The sequence below is a fragment of the Biomphalaria glabrata genome, chromosome 9 (genome assembly GCF_947242115.1).
Source record: "Biomphalaria glabrata chromosome 9, xgBioGlab47.1, whole genome shotgun sequence".
Classification (NCBI taxonomy): domain Eukaryota; kingdom Metazoa; phylum Mollusca; class Gastropoda; family Planorbidae; genus Biomphalaria; species Biomphalaria glabrata.
Genome location: NC_074719.1, coordinates 36,839,127 through 36,861,010, shown reverse-complemented (window position 1 = coordinate 36,861,010; position 21,884 = coordinate 36,839,127). Strand labels below are relative to the sequence as shown.

General features: G+C 34.3%; 1 protein-coding gene across 2 annotated transcripts in view; it reads right to left on the bottom strand.

The window, feature by feature from the left end:
- Nucleotides 1–6,980: 6,980 nt before the first annotated feature.
- LOC106050533 (FK506-binding protein 15-like) overlaps nt 6,981–21,884 on the bottom strand; it is a 30,568-nt gene continuing 15,664 nt past the window's right edge. For both annotated transcript variants that reach the window (XM_056042492.1, XM_056042491.1), the window contains 14 exons: nt 21,709–21,803; nt 20,741–20,843; nt 20,260–20,431; nt 19,743–19,879; nt 19,131–19,214; nt 18,637–18,708; nt 17,240–17,392; nt 15,866–15,958; nt 15,480–15,746; nt 14,865–14,972; nt 14,221–14,374; nt 12,131–12,794; nt 11,373–11,526; nt 6,981–9,968 (listed from right to left, as the gene is read on the bottom strand). In XM_056042492.1, coding sequence (XP_055898467.1) covers nt 9,894–9,968; nt 11,373–11,526; nt 12,131–12,794; nt 14,221–14,374; nt 14,865–14,972; nt 15,480–15,746; nt 15,866–15,958; nt 17,240–17,392; nt 18,637–18,708; nt 19,131–19,214; nt 19,743–19,879; nt 20,260–20,431; nt 20,741–20,843; nt 21,709–21,803 — 2,331 coding nt within the window. In that variant the 3' untranslated portion in view covers nt 6,981–9,893. The remainder of the gene's footprint in view (nt 9,969–11,372; nt 11,527–12,130; nt 12,795–14,220; nt 14,375–14,864; nt 14,973–15,479; nt 15,747–15,865; nt 15,959–17,239; nt 17,393–18,636; nt 18,709–19,130; nt 19,215–19,742; nt 19,880–20,259; nt 20,432–20,740; nt 20,844–21,708; nt 21,804–21,884) is intronic.

The following is a 21,884-nucleotide window of genomic DNA, read 5'->3' as shown; positions in this document are numbered from 1 at the left end:
ACAACGACCAGCCACCTTTTCCCAACTAATGACAAGTACCCATTAGGATTGGATGGATTCAAAATATCAGTCTTCACGGAGATTCGAACCCTTAATATATCGTAAGGAAGAAAATGTATTATAGATTTGTTAGATATTCACAATGAAAATCCCGTAGCTTAGCAGACTAATAATAGAATCAGTGGCGTAGCAAGGTACTCTTCTCGTGGGTCCGGGTTCATTGAACTATTCGCGTTGCTACACCACTGGGAAGACCAGTTTAGTTAAGAATCAAACAACTTTATCGATTACGCCACAGTTATAGACATAACAGGAGGCGCGGTGGCTGAGTGGTAAAGCGCTTGGCTTCCGAACCGGGGGTCCTGGGTTGGAATCCTTGAGAAGACTGGGATTTTTAATTTCGGGATCTTTGGTCGCCTCTGAGTTCACCCAGCTCTAATGGGTACCTGACATTAGTTGGGGAAAAGTAAACGTGGTTTGTCGTTGTGCTGGCCACATGACACCCTCGTTAACCGTAGGCCACAGAAACAGATGACCTTTAAATCATCTGCCCTAGAGACCAAATGGTCTGAAAGGGGAACTTTACTTTTTTAAAATTATAGACATAACATCCACAGGAAGCAATCAAATGTGTTTATGACAGGAGAAACAATATTTGCTCCTGCAACTATTGAGAATACGGGATTGAATTGAACATTGTTGCAATGACAGCAAACACTAAGTTAACCAATACATATACATCACAAGGAGGTGACGCAAATGTCCATAGTTTTTGTCGTCGTATATTACCATTGTCGATAAGTTCAAGCAGGACATTTTAACCGCATTTTTCTTTATCAGGGAGACACCCTTCACCGGTTTTATTGCTGCTGTTATCCGGAAATCTGTTCCTTCCGGTAGTTGTTTTTGAATCAAAGTCTTATCCTGAAACCAAAATATTAGCACATTTTCAACAACAGTAACAACAAATCAATGTAAGAACATATTTGTAAGACGATCTGATAAAAACAATATCTGAGGTACCACCGGATATGGTGAGACCTGATTTTCAGAAAGTTAAGCCATAAAAAAAAACAAAAAACACGTGAATATCGGAAGTGAACTTGTCGACCTAGTTTACCGCCCGAAGGCTAGGTCTGTATAAAATTGCTGATGTTAAGCTGTTCACATCTAGAAGTTTGGGTCTATGTAGCGAAATGAGATTGTGTATTTACAGAGATAACATTTGACAGCAGGTGCTAGTGGCGAGCAGGTTGGAAACCATTGAACCAGATACTGTGCGTCAAAACTTAACAAATTAAGTTGCTACTTTATAATAAGTAATGCGAAGTAAAGTACCCTTTCAAGACCTTGCAATCTATAAGGGAGATGATGTAAAGGTCAACTGTGAATGAGGGTATCATGTGGCCAGTACAACGACGAACTGCCTTTACTTTATTCAACTAATGTCCAGTACCCATAAGAATATGTTGGACTCAAGGGCGTCCGAAAAAAAAAAATCAAGAAATTCAAAATTCACGGAGATTCGAACCCGGGGCCAGTCTGTTCGCTTTAGGCCTACTACTTAACTACCACGCACTCTCTACTTTATACTAGATCCGACATATTACGAGCTGATGGGCGGCCTAGATTCCAGTCTTGTACCCAAGTTTATTACAGTAACGAAGCAAACGACATAGGCCTATACAATTTTATATTTAAATAAATTTAGATGTAGATCATTAGTGCACAATGGAGACTATTTCAATCTCCAACTCGCTTGTCATGGGGCATCATTACCTCAAAAAATGATCGAGTCCAATGGAACGAGGCCTCTGAGGCTTCATTATGCGCTGTGGGCAGAGGTTTCGAGGAGCCGGATATGGCCACTTCAAGGACCTAATGTGACCTGCGAACCATAAGTTGAGCCTCACTGGTCCAGATTGTTCTAAATGCGATTTCATATGTTGGTTTTTTAGACCTTTATGAATGATTTTCATCCTCAAGTTGCCATTTTTCATGTGTCCTTTGTAGGGCTTTTTGGAGAAGAATTGGAATGCGATTAGTGAAAAGACATAATCAAAAGACCTCAGTTAACTCTCTAATTTAATGTTGCAGTGGGTTTCAATCTCATTGACTAAAACTTAGCCGAGACTTTCCCACAATGACACTGTGGCCATCAAAATTATTTTGCTACGTAATCTCATATCTGTGGCTGAGAGTAGCCTGAGAGGCCAAAACCGCTCGGCTACGGCTCAGCCGCTCAACAAGGGGGCCCGAGTTCGAATCCAGACCCGGAAGCCTTCTCCCAAATATACCCTACCCTCACTGATCCACATATGAGATTGGACTATAGCGCACTGAGAATGCTATAAGCATGTAAGAAGCTCTATATACAGACACTAAAGGAAAAATAGTTTATGTGATATTAAACTGTATTATTATTACAACTTATAGTTATTATTGAACAATCTCTTTTCATTTGTTAGAACTTTTTCATAGTGTACAAGGAAACTTGACGTGATTTTAGAGGTTATGTTCTCCTAGCTGAGAGTTTTAAGAAAACAAAGAACATGGACCAGTGGCGTAGCTAGGAATTTGCCATCTTTTTGGGGGCTTGGTGGGCTTGACCTCTTTGGGGGCCCCTGAGTTTAGCGTAATATTTTATATTTAATGTAAAAAACGATTTCGAACACTCATTCGGGGGGAGGGGGGGGGGCTCAACTGGGGGCTCGGAGAGATTTTCTAATTCTCCCCCTCATCCTCCACCCTAGCTACGCCACTGACATGGACACTAAATACTCGATTTGTTTTTCGAAATCGTTTCATTATAAGCTACGGCAGCCATATCAGCTAAAAGGCTTAGCAATTACAGAGGCTTCTGAAACAAAATCTACTTTTGCCTTGATTGCAAACGGCATTTCAAAGCGATGATCAGACTTCAAATCTTCAAATGCAAAGGAAATGTGCACCTTTTTCCTACTCGAGGGAGGAGGTAACATGAAATTAGATTTACTTTATAACCATAATTAACACTAATTCCCCAAACCTTTTTAGAGGGATGTTTGTCTCAGTAGCATGAACCAATTGGCTACCTATCCGGAGGTTTCGGGTTCTAATCCAGAGTTATGTTTGCTTAACGCCTAAAAACAACAGAGAAATTTTTTCCCATAGATCCCCCTCTCTGGACCCAATAGTCCACAGCAAATATTGGACCAGAGGGAACTGGATTTTCTTATAATGTACACAAGTAATAAATAATTTCTCAATTAAAAGAAATAGGGAAAGGGGGGAGGGGGTACCAAAAGTCACATGTTGATAGTTTTAATGTAATGAAACCTAACGTGCTTGTTTCGTCAACACATATCAATGTCTGTCTCTAATCTATCTACATAAGTGACACCTTCACCCATAGTTCACACCAGATTCAGCTTTAAAAAAAGGGAAGATGAATGCCAGGCTTCTAAGGAGCCTAACCTAACTCCAGAAAAGGAGAGGATGGTTCCTGTAAACTTCATGTCAATTTCCCTTTGCTTTCTTCGCTAACACCAACAGGAACTGTGTTAACCAGGCACTTGAGACTTTATTTGAACTTAGAGATTGGTTCTGTTAATATCACAACAGTGTTTGAAGAGGTTGTACCGTGTGCTTATTGGAAAGGACAATATCATACAGGAGCAATAACAGTCAAGACAGTAAGAGAGAGAGAGAGAGAGAGAGACAGTGAGAGGGCGAAGGAGAGATATAGAGAGGAACGTTTACAAATATTTTAGATGAAAGGAAGTAGAGTGGAAAGTATTCCGGAGAGAAATGGACAGAGAGAGAGAGAGAAGGAGAGAAACGCACGTAAAAGGGAAGAAATAAAAGAGAAGAATAAGACGAGGAGAACAGTGTGGCTGCCCTCTAGATTGTCAGGTAGTTGGTGTCCTGCCTGCCCGTCAGCCTACTTAAGCTAGGGCTAGGATGTAATAATCTTCAATCCCGAAGAAACATCCAAAACATATAAACTAAAACAAACAGAAAAGAAAAGACAAGGGGAGAGAAGACGGACAAATATAACATTAAAAACATTCAGCACAGGCTATGCCCGTTTATTTTAACCCTATGTATCTATCATTTATTTTAGCATGTACGCCCCCCCCCCCTCTTTTTTTTTTACACCTCCACTAAAACGGCTGGAACCCCCTTTTTTTATTGCATCTTAACGCTCCTTCATACTCTGGCCGTAACCAGCTACTTTTTTTTTTCTTAATTAGAGTGGGTAAAGAAATAGAATGAAATCCGAAGGATAATTAGACAAAGAGAGAAGGAGAGAGAGAGAGAGAGAGATACTATTAAAATGTATGCTTTATTGTATATTTTCTGAGAATGAATTTTTTTTTAATGAAAAAAAAAAAAGAAAACAGAAAAAGATGATAACAAAAGAGAAATAAAACTAGTAGAACAAGCAAAATATAAATACAATACTTTAAAAAGAAAAACGTATCTCAGGTGAAGAACATTTTTAAAGATATATCTCAATAATGTATTATTTATTTCCCTTTTTCGATATTATATGCAATCAATTAATTACCACTATTTCTTAAAATCAATGGTTAATTTTTTGATATATTCGTGTTTTGTCAGGTACAATGCATAATTCTGCAGTTTCAACTTGATCAGAGACTTAGAGGTGGGAGAAATAGCGAGTTCAAAATTTGTATCAGACGGACAGACAGACAGATTTGATATAAACTTTTAAAATGAAAGCATTTTAACGAGAGAGAAAGAAAGTGAGATAGTAAGTAACTGGCCACTAAGATGTGACTATAGTTTGGTCCTAAAGAGCGCTTCACTTTGTCAACAGTTTCAGGACTTGAGGCAAGAACGCAAATGGGCTTACACATGTCAGTGTTTACAGAAATGTGCTTACAACCTAAATACATAGAGGAAGGTCCACCCATAAACAATGTATTACGTCACAGCGAAAGGTGTCTCGCGACTGAATCAAATCAACAAGTCATATCACTGTAGCACGGGGGCACGGTCAAATGTCTGCCACAAGAAAATATCGCGGTCTAACCCTTTTTCACAAACGACTTGACAATGTTCTTCTTAAGCCCATGGTCAGGGGTGAGGAGGCGTGCTATGAAAGTAAGAGTGACAATGTTTTTACAAATTAATTACTTACCAATAATTAATTGACTAATTGTTATTTTTTGTATTGATTCATGTTTTGTCTGTGTCACTGAATACTTGTGCGACGCTTCTACTTGATCCAACATTGGGTCTGGGAGAAATAACGTGTACAAAGTTTTTTACCAGACAGACAGATTTAAACTACATTATACATAGTTATTTTTTAAAGTTGTAAGCTCACACACACATACATGTGGCCCTCGTTAGAAAAAGAGTGCCCACCCCTAATCTAATCCATCAAATCTATAATTTGTTGTACAGCGTTCAATTGTAATGGTTTTATTTCGACTTTCTTATTCTGTTTTATAAAAGTATCATTATACAATTCTCTTCATCCGGCTCGAAATAGGTGCAGCTTGAAAAAAAGAGAAGGGACCCCCCCCCTCCCCCAACCGGTTGCACCGGGTGACACTCATCAGGGGTTGACATGACACCAATATGGGAGAAGAAAACTTTTAAGCAAAAGCTCTGACCCCATACTTTATTTAGATTGGTTTTGATTGTTAGCCTTAGTTATTCCAATTCCACGTCGTCTGCACATTCTGGAGGATTTTCATAGAAATTATAATCACAGTTTTCTGCTCTTTTCAAGCATTTTGAGATATAGAATCCGGTTAATTCAATTCTTCTGATCAATAAAACACAGCTATGTTCTGTGTTCCGCGCGGCTTGAATAGGTATTCCACGAACTACTAGAATAATTGACTAGTTGGCCACACACGTGAATTTATCTCTCTAAAAAAAATAAGCAAGTGTTCCGCTAAATATTCAGAATGTGCGATGCGTTCCGTTAAGGAAAAAGTTTGGGAACCACTGAAATACAGTAAAAGAAAAAGAAAGTGAATTGGAGAAATGCCGACACGATATAATAGAACTGTAGACTTATATATATACTAGTCTAGACTGGATATGGAGATTTTTTTACTCTACAAAAAATGTGATTTTTTTTTTGAAAGTTGGATCAAGGCGTTGTTTTGTAAAAAAGTTAAAAGAAGTAAAATCGTATCTGTTTTTTTTTTCAACCCTAACCTATGTAACATATAAGTTTTAGATCTAGATCTAGTAATTGAACATCAAAAATAAGAGTACTCTCGTCTCATAATCATTATTTTGCAATTTTTAGATACATAATCTAGAAAGATCTAGGTAATCAATCTATTTAAATGTACATAAGATGATTTAAATCAACATGAATTATTTCGATCTAGGATTTTTGAAACATTACGTCAATGGAAACAAACAGGAAATGGTTTTGTTTCATATTATATGCGTGAATATCCGAGAAATGATTTAGCATTATTTCTAAACTTTCAAACTAAAGATCAATATTTTTTTTTTTATGAAAAAAAGAGTTTACGTACATAAAAACCTTTATATAGATATGTCTGTGAATCGATCAATCGCGGATAAGAATTCATTTCCGGTTTCCAGTCTACTATGATATATGTCTATGAATAGAACCTAACAAAATTTGACTCAATAGTGCCGAAAAGTGCACGCATTTTTTTAGATTTATGCATAAACTGTTTTTTTTTTCCATTTATTAATCAATAATTCCTTTTTTTTTCTGCAAGCATCTAAATGGCAGGTATTCGTATTTATGAAAATCCCCCCCAAGTACTTTATGCTATTCTGATTTGAATTTATTCCCTGCATTCTTTTTAAATATGTCTATTTCCAACGAGCTTTCTTTTTCCTGTAAAGTGTGGCACAGAAATGACACACTTTGAGGTTCATTACCTTCGTTCAAAGCAGCTCTTGATGACAGTTCTTGGCTAAACACGTCATTCAAAGAATAATCAAATGGTACACCAAACCACTGGTTATGAAAATAAGAATATTTTATTTCATGACAATCCTACACGTGTTTCCATTGTCAGGGGTCAACATGGCTTCCAAAACATGACAATGACTCACAATAGTTGAACAAAATAACAATGCAGTACATAGTGTGATGCATCAAAAATACAATCGTACCCTATGAGTGATGCATAGTGACACAAACGTGAGTCAACATACATGACGACTTTCTCCCCCCAAAGCATCTGCAATTCTGTAGAAAAAAAAAACACCCTAAAACAGTGCGAGGGCCATGTATGCGGTGGGTGGGGTTAAAGCGCTTGGCTTCCAAACCGAGGGGGTCCAGGTTCGAATCTTGGTGAGGACTTGGATTTTTTATTTCATCATTTTTTGAGTCCACCTAATTCTAATAGGTATCAGACATTTGTGGTTGTGCTGGCCACGTGGTGAAATAGGTGACCTTTACATCATCTGCCTCATACAATCGCAAGGACTGAAATGGGAACGTTACTTACCAAGGCCATATTAAGAGCCTTAGATTGTATTGCTATTGCTTTACTTTCTATTTGTACAAAGTAATGTCATTTCTCTGTTCATCACAAAAACATACACATCTATTTAGACTATAAAAAAAAAAAGGTTTCTGTGTGTGTGTGTGTCTATGTGCAGAAGTTTTTGGATGAGTGAGATGGGGGTGGATGTAAATAAACAAATGTCTGTGCTAAAGTGAAAGAATATAAAACATATCATAGATGATTCCCTAAAAGGCTGAGCAGGCAAGTTTGTTTCCACCGCAGCTGCGGAGATATGAACATTTTATTTTTTGGATAGACAATTTGATTTTATGACATTAAGAGAGAAAAAGAGAAGTCTCTTATGTAAGCATATAATAAATAGTAAAATGTAGACTAAAGAAATCGTGAAGCAGAAATATGTTCTAGAAACTTATGAAAACAGAAAGTTACATGGGAGTGTACGCAGTCACTCACAGCTGAAAACATGCAAGTCAAGTTTTGGACTTACAGCAGGTTATACATTTATAGTTCTTTTCTCATACAAATAATTGATACAATGTCTAGGGGGCATGGTGGCTGAGGGGTAAAACACTTCGCATCTGAACTAAGTGGACTTTTGTTTGAATCCTGGTGAAGACTGGGATTTTTAAATTTAGGGATTTTCAGGGCGCCCCTGAGTCCACCCTACCTGACATAAGTTAGGAAAAAGTAAAGGCGGATGGTAATTGTGCTGGCCATATAACACTTTCATTTGAATGGGGTACTCTTTACTATTTTGTTTATTTAATAAGAAGTTTCACTGAGCAATGCTGTTGTACTAGTATATATCCAAATCTGGTTAATCAGACCACCGTTTAATGGGACCAGCTTCTTATTTGGACTGAACCCTTAAGTACCAAAGAAATTGTATTAAACAGTAAAATCCGGTAATGAGACCAGACCAACTATTGCGTTCCCAACTGTACAATTAACAGAAATCAACAGTATGTATCTTGTAATAGGAACATTCATAGTATTGTTATTTAAAGTGGCTTGGTTTACAGGGAAATATATCTGCTGAGTGTAATGTGCCAGTTTAGAAGGAACAACATTGAGTCATCATAGTGAGTGACATTTGTTCTCCTACTGACTCATAGAATCACAGCAGGAACATTAGGATACCAACTCTGCAGCTCTGGTCTGCATTTTGACAAAAAGAGAAAAGTGAACAACTTAAAAACATGTTTGCCTGTAGCTAAGCAATGATATTTATAAATATATTCATTGATTTTTTTTTTTTTTTCTTACAAAGCAACAAATGGTGACAATTTGTACATAACTCAACCGGTTACCCACAGCCTGACATTATGATCATTCAACAGTACAATTTCAAAAAAATAACAAATCAAAACATATTGCACTAAATAATAATAACCAGAATTTCATTCCTTACCATTTTCCTAAATGCTAAAGTAAACTTAAAAGTTTAAAAAATAGACAGAAAACAAATAATTAAAGAATTAATAAAACAATGAAATAAACAAAGCAAATAACCCAGTTACTCAACGCAATTACAAAAACAAAATTATTAGAAACACAAAGTCAAAAAGAAAAGAGCACCCCCCATCTCAGTTTGCACTGAATGATTCTCAGACGGAGGTGCTCATAAATTGTTTTTAACTGATTTTGTTGAAGACAACAGACTAAAACATTTTGACTACTGTGAGAAAATGCCTTGAGGAAAGTCTGAATACATGAGAAGGCCAAGGATCAAAACAGTTTGGGACCACTGATTAAGGCTGGAATGTGTGCATAAATCAGCCTAACCCTAAATAATCTTATTTCTAAGCAAAAAAAAAAAAACAACAAAAAAACACCAGATGAACCAAAAAGCACAGAAAAAATGAACAAAAAACATAAATAACCTAACAATCAATTTTTTGCAAAAGCTATTACAGAGTTCAGAGTTAAATACTATATAGAAAAAAACATTACGTTTTAAAAATATTTCAAACAATTTAAAGGAATTAATTTTTGTTTTCATCAGCATATACAAGAAGTGTAAACAGAATATTAACAAGCATGGTTTCATCAACACAAAGTAATGCTAGTTTTGAAGGTGCTCTTTGAGCAAATAGAAAGTCTGATTTTATCTTAATACAAAATAAAATTAGTAAAACAAAAAAAAAATTCTGTATATAAGTTTATAAAATTTACACATCTCAAAATAAGAGCTTTTAAATTCATTCAATATCACTTTCACCTATTTAGAGAAATATGATTCTTTAATATAAGTTTTTAAAGCATCAAGCTTAGATGATGATATGAAAGATTGTATTTTAAAAACTATAATCATAAGAGCAGTTTAACCTTTGAGTTAAACCTCAAAGTAAAAACCTATTTACTTTCTGTGTGTAGGACTATGTTTTAGGTTTCCTTTAGTTAACTAAGCCAGTCAAGGTCATCATCGTCACTATCATCCCCAAACAATGGTGGCGGCGGCTGGGGCTTTAGGTCCTGAAACAAACATTCAACATTTAATGTGGTGAGTTACATGAAAAAAAAATAAAAAATTCCCATAATACTTTTATCCCTCCTTAAAAGCAGCAATATTGCCATTTTTGCTTAATTTTCATTTAAAAGAATACATTTTGACTTTAGAGAATGTTGATTTAAATTAACCAAGAAAAAGTTTGGCATAATTTATAACTGAGCATACAAACAAGAGAAACTTCTGTATACTGTTAAGCAGGGACTGGCTGAAAAGGGTTTAAAAACACTGCAATTTGTGAGACATTGGCCAATAACTGTTAAATAGACTTACAACATAATACTTGCAGATTACAAAACAAAAGAAAAGGGGTACTCCTTTATGAAGTTAATGACAGTGATAATTTAGCTTTTAATAAAATGAATAATGGACAAAAAAAAATTGCACCCTCCTGTTTCCATTGAGTCCTTAACCAAGACAATTATTTAAGGTACCCTATAGTGAGGAAACAAAGGTTCCCTAACAAAATAGATGGCTCAACATATAAAGGAATAGAATGGCTTATCTGATATGTCCTGTTTGCTAATACAATTTCTTGCAAGTGCTACTTCTTTCCTATCGTCATTTGAGCATGGAAGAGGCTCCATGAATCAGCCAGGAAAGCCAATGACTTAGCAGAGTTTGTCTTAAATTAACATGCAGGACTAGACTAACACATGGATAAGTATAGGGCATCATTATGTTCTTTTTCTTAAAAGAAGGTCTGTTATAGAGAGAAAGATAAAGAAGGTGTTAAGAACCTCTGAAGCCCACATCAATATTATATTCCTTCACTGAATCTGATTCCAGTGACTGAATGCGAGCCCAGCGTAAGGATTCATGGGGTTAACAATTCATTCTGTTCTGATCAGTGCTGGGGAAAATAACAAATATAAAACGGCATGCTGCTGGCACATCCAAACTATTGGGTAGTGAACACAAAAAAAAAAAGTGGTATCTTATACATTCTATGAGCATTTCATTTTTATGTGTGATATAGGCATAAAGTCAGGAAAAAGCTATAAATTTAATGAGTGTTCCTCAAGTGATTTGAACAACCTATAAATTACTGAGAACAATTCAAAATTAAGTATTCAGATAAACATGTCATGCGATTTTATATTAGATAAGGACTTAGGATAAGTTTAAAAACTTGTAATACCTGTATATGGTTCCTTATTGTATATCTGTATTAAAAACATGTTATAAGTTATTTTTAACAAACTTCTAATTATGTAATTATAACAGATTTCAGTTTGTCTTCTCCTCTTAACATTTCAATCAAATCCTAAAATCACATCCCATGTTCCTTTCCAGACTATTTTTCTCTTTATTTTGTTCAGATAGTCATCAACTTTCCTCATTTTTCGTACACAATAAAATCAACTTGCCTCTTCATTAGCCTGTTCCTTTTTGCCTGATGTTGTTTTATTCTTTGCTGGATCATTGACAGGCACATTATTATTAGAAGATGCTGACCTTGCCTTGGGTGTGAATTCAGCGCCAAGAGTGTCAGACACAGTGTCATCATTTCCAAACAATGGGCTGGAAAAAAAATAACAATGAATTGATTTTCATCTTTAAATTTAAAACATTTCAGAATCAGTTATGATCATCTACAAACTTAGGAATAAAAGCTTCAACTTGTATTTCTGAATATTGTAGGTGGCAGGCTGGCCGAGGAGGTATGCACTTTGGACTGTTATTATTTTGGTCTCAAGTTTGAATCCTAACCTCTGCCATCCCCTGCCATCCAGAAGGAGGATTAGGTTAAGACTTAATTATTTTCATTTCTTAGGGAACATCACAAACTTGTGCAACAAACAAAAGATTGACAAAATATTATGCAAAGACAAAATACTACAACGAAATAAACACTAACAGGAAATAAAAGAATGTTTTTTGTGACAAGGTCAAACAGTTATTTGGGAAGATTCTGAGAAAGGGAGGGGGAGATTGCATAAATGAAATATTGATTAAAGTACATTACAATCTTTTTAGCCACACATTGATTCTAGAAACATAATCTGATGAGCTAAAATTCAAAAAAAGGATATCTTGTACAGCTGACAAAATCATTAACCATTCTGTAACCACGTCCCATTGAATGTGAACATAACTATAAATATTTTAACAATTTATGACTCACCTGTCCTCATCCTCATCATCATCAAACAATGGAGGAGGCTGGTCTATGACATCTGTCCTGGCCTTGGGTGCAACCACTGTACTAGCAGCAAGATTTAACTTCTTGAGTTCCTCTGAGATCTCCTCCGTCTTGTTTTCAATCTTCCCCTGCTGAGTGGAAGATTCTGATTCACTCTTCTCTGAACTCAGTTCAACGCTATCCAGACCATTAGAAGTTTTGGCCTCCACCAAAGTGGCTGCCACAATAGGTGTTTCACTGCCGGGTATATCATCCAGAGCATTTTCAAACTGTTCATCAGCGTCTTCATCAGGTTGCGGAGATGTAGCCCCAGCATCATTGTCCCTCTCAAAGGCTGCTTTCTCATCTTCTGCTAATATACGTTTTACATTAGCCTCACCAGACTTGTTTTCCTCTTCATTTTCATTGGCTACACCAGTTTGAAATTCTTCTTTTGTCTCCGGGTGTAAAGGGCTTTCTTCTACATTTGCAGGGACTTCTGTGTTGTTAGCTGGGGTCTCAGTAGATGTCTCCACTTCCTCCTCCTCTGCCTGAGTCTCATAAATGGATGACTTCTCTGAAGTCTGTTCTGACACTGACAAGTTCAAGGGCTTAGTTGGCTCTGTGGATACTTGGGGTAGACTTACTGCAGAGATTGGTTCTTCTTCTGTGGAAACATTAATATACAATGATAAAGAAATGGATTAAACTTACATACTACGTTGCATCTAGTTCATGATGTACAGTCTAGGCTAAGTGTACCAATAGCCTTCTTTTACTCTGTCTGGTAAAAAGTTTGAAAATGTTATTTGTCCCATTTCCCATTCTCAGATTAAATTAAAATGTTGCATAATTATTTATTTAACGTGAAAAGACACGAATCAATCAAAAAAGTTAAACAATTAGTAATTTAATTGTTGGTGATGAATAATTCTCTTTGATTTTGAAATAAGTGGAATAAATGCAACTTAATGAGAGATAGAATTATATATATATATATATATATATATATATATATATATATATATATGTGGATTTAGTCCCCTTATTACACTTTAATAAGTTTTTTCTCCCACTTACAATTCTCAGATTAAGTGTTGAAATGTTGTGTAATTATTCCTAGTCGATAACAATACATGAATCAATCCAAAATTTAACCAATTAATTAATCATTTAGTACTAATTAATTAATTTTGTTTTATACAGCAGTAAGGGAGCTAAACCCTGTAATTTTCAAATAAATAGTAGTAATTATCAGTTATTTCCCTTTAAATAAGCTTAGTTTTTTTTTAGTTTTTTTTTTCTTCTATTGGTTGTTTTTAGCCACTATATTAGAAAAATAGTACACAAAATAAAATAAGGAACGGGTGACCTTTACGTTCGTCAACTTTGGTCATAAGCATTAAAAAAATACAGGTCAACAGATTTCAGGGGCTTAAATGGTCCAGAAATCAGTGAATATAAGCATACTTCAACCTATAAAAAAACAAATCAATGGATGCATCATTTCAGAAAGAGATATAAAAATACAACAACACATAAGCATGGCCCTGAAATAGTGAAGCCAATGTGTCCAAAGGCTTTTCAGAAGCACAGCAAATAGTAGGCCTACAGCTAATCAAAAAGTCACTGGTTTTCTTGATTCATTTCTGCTAATCATTCCATAAAAAGTAGAACTTTATCTCACCCATAACTAAGTTATAGCAATGTTATGACTTAAGTCCTATTCCCAAAGTAAAAAAAATGAGCTGTATATGGTATGAGAAGTTCAATCTAAAATTATCTACATAAGCAAGAAGCAGAGAATTCCAAACAAATGGGAAAAGTTACAAAACTGGAGGGAGGTAAGTCATCCAAGAGAAAATAAAGGCTTCAGGACTTGCAAAATATAAATGAAAGGAGGTTCTTAAAATGAATTTTGTGACAGATTGTGTTGAAGACTTTTTTTTCCTTGGAGGTTTCACATAAATCAATAGACATAGATGAACTTTAAAATAAAATAAACTGACTTGATGTTTTATGTTTGGCCCATGTGATATTATATTAAGTTACCTCACTCTAAAAAGAACAAAAAAAAAAAAAAGATTTGTTACCGTCTTCATCATCCACTTCGTCTACGCCTTCCTCTTTCCTTTCTTTTTTGTCCTCCTGCTCATCCTCCTCTTCTTCTTCACTTTCTTCTTCGTTCTCACTCTCACTTTCCTCTTGTTTAGGAGCACTCTGACTGACTAGCTTTAGGGTAGTTTGCTGAAACAAGGCATTACACATTTTATACATTAACAATTAATTATTATCTGTTTTAAAATAAATCATACATAAATTGAAACAAACCTAAATCAATTGTTTATTTTAAAAAAAATCAAGTTTTTTAAAAATCCCAAGATTTCAAGATTTTATGAACAAAAAAGTTTATATGTTCTGCATATACATTACATATTTGATTAACGAATATATTAAATTTAAATTCAAAATAATCTATAAAATCTATAATGCAGTTACAGATGTTTTCCTTTAATAATAGCTTTATAATAATAATAATAATATTAACATGTAGTGTATGTATCTAGCTCTGTTAACATTATTATTTATATTTAGGAAGATTTTAAATACTCTCCCAATGCTTAAAGAAAACATCACACCAAATATAATAGCCACAAAATCAGGAGGTCCAGATTGGGGCAATCTTGAAAATGGATAAAAATAAAAACTTTTGTAAGCCATTTGAATATTCTGTTACCTTGATAACATTTAATATTGTGGAAAGCACTTCATCTCCAGAATAATTTTCCTCTGAATCAAACTCAGCTCTCAAAGTTTGGAAAACAGTATTCATGATTTTCTTCACCTGTAAAATAAATGTTGTGAAAAGAGAGAAAAAAATAGAGGTAAAAAAAGCCTGTCTATGGAGTCTAAAGATTTTAAGGAGGAGTGCACTACTTCATATAGCTATGCAGCCCTAGACGTGACATAAATATTTTGCAACATCCTCAGCAGACAAAATCATTGTCTACCAGTGAACATTTTTTTAAGGTAACTAATTTTTTATGAAAACTGAGATTTTTAAGTTTTGACTTTGCTATGTCAAAAAAAATATTTTATTTTTTTTCTTCTATTTCATGGAAATTCAGTTGGACTACAATTTTTCATCACAGCATTCCTACTATAAGAACAATGATACATATGTAAATGGAAACAATATATCAAACATGGAGTTTTTTTCAAATTTTTCCTTCTGATTGATAAGGTCTTTCTTCTTAATCTTCTTAAATCAAGTTTATAAAAAAAAAGTTCCAATGTGCCTATTTGAAAGTGCTAATTGAAATGTAGTAATGTAATATAAAATATATTGTACCTCCTGGGTTACATCTGCAGAGGGTGCAGAGGACTCCAAGTTTCTCTGCTGGGCTGACTCACTGGCTGCTTGAAGCTGTTTGCGCATCTGCTGCAACTGTTGCTGTAGCTGCTGTACCTGCTGCAGCAGGTCCTGGCGCTGCTCCTTGGCCTTCTCCACAATCTCATTTCTCTTCTCCTCTTCTTGTTCCATCTCTCCTTCCATCTCCTCCAGCCTCTTCTCATACTTGTCTTTCATTGCAGCAGCCTGGTTCCTCAAAGAGTCATACTGCAATCATAATTGACATATTGAGACGTGGGAAAAAAAATGGCATATTAAATTATAAATTTAAAAAAACAAAAAGATACAAAGAAACAAGGGCAGATAACATGAGATGAACCAGTTACCTTCTCTTTCCATACTTTCATGTCTGCCAGCTCATCCTGCAGTATCTGAACTTGTTTCTCTGTTGATGTGCCAGAAGATCTAATAGATGCAATCTGTAGAAAACACATAAATATACCATAATCTTTAAAACCAGTGCTGAGATATGGTATTTAAATAAGTTAAATCTGAAGCCACATAAGTTATTCTAGTAACAAGAATGATAATTTAATTATGTACAAATGTTATACTTATAGGACTAGCCTATATCCATAAGTTAACCAAATTTTGACTTTCTTGGGTCTATGTCTGACATTGGTGTAGAATCACATTTAATTGGCTAGCCAAGGTGAGTCAAAGACTCTCATTTGAAATAGTTTAATTCATAAATGTTTTTTTCAGAATCATAATTCTGAGTAAGTTTCAATAAAGACACAAATCCACTGACTTTCAGAAAGTGAATCATCCCTAAGACTCTAACCCTTATCACAAAATGACATACATTTTAAATTATTAAATCAAAGATTGGATTTGGTCATATGCTGCTTTTTCTTTTTTCTTCACAATAAATGTTACTATAAACATTAGTATAAATGTTACTATATTTTACAAGATCTAAACATCCTGAGACAAAATGTAACGAAAAAAAAATAAACAAGAAAGTGTGCTCAGTATGTTTGACATAATTGAAGTTCTTTAGCTATCAAGTTATTTGTTGAAGATTTCATATTAAAAGGGTAGTGCTCTTTTTAATCTCTAAAATATTAAGTTGAAAATAGAATAGGGTGTGATCCCTTTGTGGAATTCTTCAATCAGAGAAGTCAACTAAGGCCAAATTTCAGTTCTAGTTAGCGAGAAAATGCCTTCTTATAGCTCAAGGGAACATTAGTATAAATGTTACTATATTTTACAAGATCTAAACATCCTGAGACAAAATGTAACGAAAAAAAAATAAACAAGAAAGTGTGCTCAGTATGTTTGACATAATTGAAGTTCTTTAGCTATCAAGTTATTTGTTGAAGATTTCATATTAAAAGGGTAGTGCTCTTTTTAATCTCTAAAATATTAAGTTGAAAATAGAATAGGGTGTGATCCCTTTGTGGAATTCTTCAATCAGAGAAGTCAACTAAGGCCAAATTTCAGTTCTAGTTAGCGAGAAAATGCCTTCTTATAGCTCAAGGGACTTTTACTTCTCAAAACTGTTTTTGTATTGAATTATTGATATAAAGGATGAAATCTCAATAAACATCTTTTGGAGATAACCTTATACTCATGAGGTCAGAAATATATATGGGGCTTAAAATAATTGACATTTAAAAGTTAATGAAAACAATTTTGACAGTGACAAAATAAAACCCACAAAAAAAGCCCTACGTCTATCGTTACTCAATCCTAACCTTTTTCTCCTGCTCATCAATTTTACGTAGGAGTTCATCCTTCTCACTCTTTAAGTCTTCAATCTGACGATTGTGTTTCTCTGTCACCACAGCCATGTTCCTGTCATACTTAGCTTGCAGCTCTCGAGTTAAGTCTTCTTCAATCTTGGAGACCTGATAATGAATTTTATTTTTAAAAAATAAACTTAAATAGCAACTGATGGTTTTGCTATAGCCGTGTACAATACCACTGCCATTATCAATCCTTGATCTAAGATGCAGCTTTAAGATACTTTTTATATGTAGCAAAATAAACAAACCAAAACATGTATGTCTCAACAGCTTATTAGTTTTAATTATTGTTCCATGTGGCTGAGTGGTACAGTTTCTGGCTGCCTGTTTTTAAATCCTTATTACACCATTTGGTATCTTTAATGAATTTAAAACTTTATGATAGGTATGTAAGCACTGAACATTGGGCTGACTACACAATATCAGTGAGCAGTCTTGGCCACAGAAAGAGATCAAAGTTTTTTGTATTTCTTAAAATACTCTTTAAGTCTTGGAAAAGGGAAAAAAGTATCACCTTTAATTTCTTTTTTAACAAATATTTTAAATACAAAAGAAACCAAAAACATTAAATATTATACAATGTGGTAAAAAAGATACATGCAAGAGTAAAAAAAAGCATATTTAAAAAATGAATTTGATTTCAAAGTATAGTGCAAAGTTTTTCTGTTTTTGTTTCTATTGTTTGTTTTTTTTAAACAGTGTTGTAGTGAGTGCAGAATAGATTTTTTTGATGGACTGAAATATTTGTAATCAATTTTATCTTAGGATTTGGATTTTTGGCTCAAATACTAAACAACAAATGTCCATCAATATTTATGTAAGTTGTTTTCCTTATTATTTTACTCTGCTGTTTTTTTTTTTCAATACACCAGAAAATTCTTTGCTTATGCAAAAGTTTTAAGAAGGTTATTTGAAAAAGATGGGGAAAAAAGTGGATTTATAAATAAATAGGATATGTGCAATTAAAATGCTGGCTACAAATCATACTAACCAAACCACTTTACTCAACATTTGACCATAATATTGAATATGAACTAAGCACAATAATCTTAAGTAAAGTAAAGCATCAGGATCTTTGGGCCCCTCTGAGTCCACCCAGCTCTAATGGATACCTGACATTAGTTATGGGAAAAGTAAAGGTGGTTTGGTTGTTGTGCTGGCCACATGACACCTTCATTAACTATGGGCCACAGAAACAGATGACAAGGTCTGAAAGGGTAACTTGACTGCTTTACATTAATCTTAAGAATACATCTATGATAGGAATGACTTCTTTATAACAGCTGTAAATAATTCAAAAACTGACAATTATTTTATTTCAATCAAAAAGAGCTTGGGTTCCATACCTTGAAGTCTGTTTCAGCATCCACTGATGTCTTCTGTTTGCGTAGTTTTTCTCTCAGGCTTTCAATGGTGTGCTAAAATGAAACGATGAAAATTGTTTAAAGCTAATCAGATGTTCAATAAAATATTTGTATGACTTAAGCTTTCTAGCAATTAAGTTAACAGAACAGCGCTACAATTGATGGATGGCACTCTAGTGTGGTATGCAATCCGGAATGTCATCTCAATAGTCCTGGGTTCAAACCCTCAAGAGATTTGGGGGATGATGTAATAATCTACAATTCAATATTTTGGCACACGGGCACAAATTAGGCCATGTCGTGCCCTCAATTCTGAGGAAACATCCAGAACATGTAAAACAAACTATAAAAAAAGATGATTTGCTTTATACAAATTTTTCTTCCCTTTCATAACTAAACTAGGGAGGACCTAATCATCTTTTTTGAAGTAATGAGTGTGTTTTATAAGATAAACTTTGAGTTCTATTGAGCATTACCTCGTAATTCTGTTTAGCCTCCTCCATATCCTCTTCTAGTTTCCTTCTGTCCTCCAGTGCTTTTCTTTTTCTTTCCGTCAAGTTCTGTCATTCAAATAAAAATAAACAAAAGTTGTATATGTGTGTTAGATGTAAGCGAAGCCAGAGTAATGAGAAAACTGAATAACCAAGAGACATCAACACTTAGGGAAGTAGCCTAACTTTTAAAGATGAGAAAAGGTTTCAGCTCTAGTCTTTATAGATTAATTTAATCACTTTCAAAGTAACTCATATTTTAACGAATAAGTGCTAGATAAATAATGAATGGCTGCTAGATAAATAATGAATGGCTTTGTGATTTTTGATTATGGAAGAACATAAGAAACAACAAAAATTGAATTAATCCAAAACTGTCTGCACATCTCAAACTTAAATTGACAATAACCAAACTATAGATAAGGAATAACCAATAAAACTAAAAAGAAAATAATACTAAAAATGAAAGTGAGTTTACAATTTGTCACTAAATAACAACAAGATACATTTCATTCTTCTATTTTATAGACAAAATTTATATTTTTCTTATGGCGGAATAAAATAAAGAACTGGATAAACATTTTTTTTTAAAGAAACCTTTTCTAGTGTGACATGTGATGCTCGGAGGTCATTTAGTTCTTCAGTGATACTTGTCAACTTGGCATCCGATGCCTTGCGAGCTTGTTTCTCTTCTCTTATGCTAGCAGTCAGAACGGCAACTTTCTGTTCATCTTCTGCTCAGAAAAATAATGAAAATATCAATGAAATTACCCATTTATTTATTTAATAATTTATTAATTTGTGTGTCAGGTTCAGAGTTCATTAGAGCATAAGGATAATAGCCTGAAAATGTTTGTCCTTTATAACTAGAAACAGTATAGCTACCATTTGCATCATTTCAAAGCCTTTCACTGGGAAGCTCCTCAAAGCTAATTAGAAGATATGGGAAATAATAACACATTAACTCTTATTGTGAAAGAATGCAGTGGTCACAGTTAAATCCTAATGTAGAATAAGATGATAAGAATTAACTTCTCAGAGTTCCATCACCTACAAAAAAAAAAGTAACATATAAGTAAAGTACACAAAATAATGACTATAGAAATAAATATACCTTCTCTCTGTAACCTGAGCTTGTCAAGCTCTTCTTTGCTGGTCAAGTTCAAGTTAGTGGACAGCTGAATTTGTTGCTTCAGCTCACCTTCACGTTTGCGATACTCTGCCAGCTCTAGTTGAAGGGTGCTGATCTGTGCAGAGGCTGAGCTCAGTTCTGTGGCTAAATGGACCTGAACATCATGGTAGAATACATCTTGTAAAATAAATGTTTATTTCGTTTTGAAGATGCACTTAATAATAATGGATTTATTAGCTAGTATATTTCATGAGTTACCTTCTCTTGTTCCAGTAATGCATTTATTAGCTAGTATATTTCATTAGTTACCGTCTCTTGTTCCAAGTAATGCATTTATTAGGTAGTGTATTTCATGAGTTACCTTCTCTTGTTCCAGTAATGCATTTATCAGCTAGTATATTTCATGAGTTACCTTCTCTTGTTGCAGTAATGCATTTATTAGATAGCATATTTCATGACTTACCTTCTCTTGTTCCAGTGAAAGCACCTTAGCTTGTGATTGGCTGGCTGTGGTCTTGTAGCCTTCATTTCTCTGTTCCAGCATATTATGACTCTGTTCCACATACCTTCAAATAGAAAAATTGGAAGTCTTAAAATATATTAGCGTAAGAAACAGATTATAAAAGAATATATTGTTATAACTGTGGTGGTGACACAGGAGTTGTGAGTTAACAGCTGAACCATGTGACACGGGCCAACTGGCAACGAGGGTCAACTGTGTCAAGGGATAGACCTACAGGAAGTTGTGTGGTTATGAAATCATCATATAGTCATCATATCATGTACATATGACTAGCATTTTCTGTGTTTTAGTGAGAGAAGATCTTGATGGACCCCATATAAATAGTCACATGATTCAATATGGTCCATGACAGTTAAGCACAGCAAGACAGAGCGGTACTGTCAAGAGTGAAGCAGTTTGAGTCCAGGAAGAGACAGAGAGAGACCAGTACAGTTAAATATGCATTACAGTTATCATTATTATTATCGCTTTTTAAAGCGAGGATTGGACTTTCATCTTCGAGTCCATAGGAAATGAGAAATGTGCTCATCTTCGACAATGAAGGAGGAGCTATACAGTTATCAGAGTGAAGCATGTAGCTAGTGTTTTGTGTTGCCAGCTCTTGAGTTGTTTTTGTCATGTTGTGCAGTGTTTGCAGAGAGGTTGATAGAGAATTGTCGTAATATACTTCAAGGGTAATAAATAAAAGCATATTGCAACAATATAACTTTTTAAAAAAAAAAAAAAAAGAAATTGTTATTTGATGTGTACACAAATACACTTCAATTGCAATTAATTTGTTGAAAGTTTTTAATTGCAAAGGTTGTATTTTACTGACATAATATATATATATAAATGTCTTTTATTAAGATTTGCTTTTAAAAAGCAAATCAGAAAAAAAAAATTCACCCCTAAAGATTAAAATTTACCTTTGATTTTGTTCTAGAAGTTTAGCAATTTTTTCATTCTGTTCTTGGACTTTATTACTTTGGTCGTACAAATCTTTTTTTAAACGTTCATTTTCCTTAAAAAAAAAGAAAAAAAAAACGTAACACCAAAACTACATTAAAAACATTGGCATTTAAATTGGTCAGTCTAATGACAA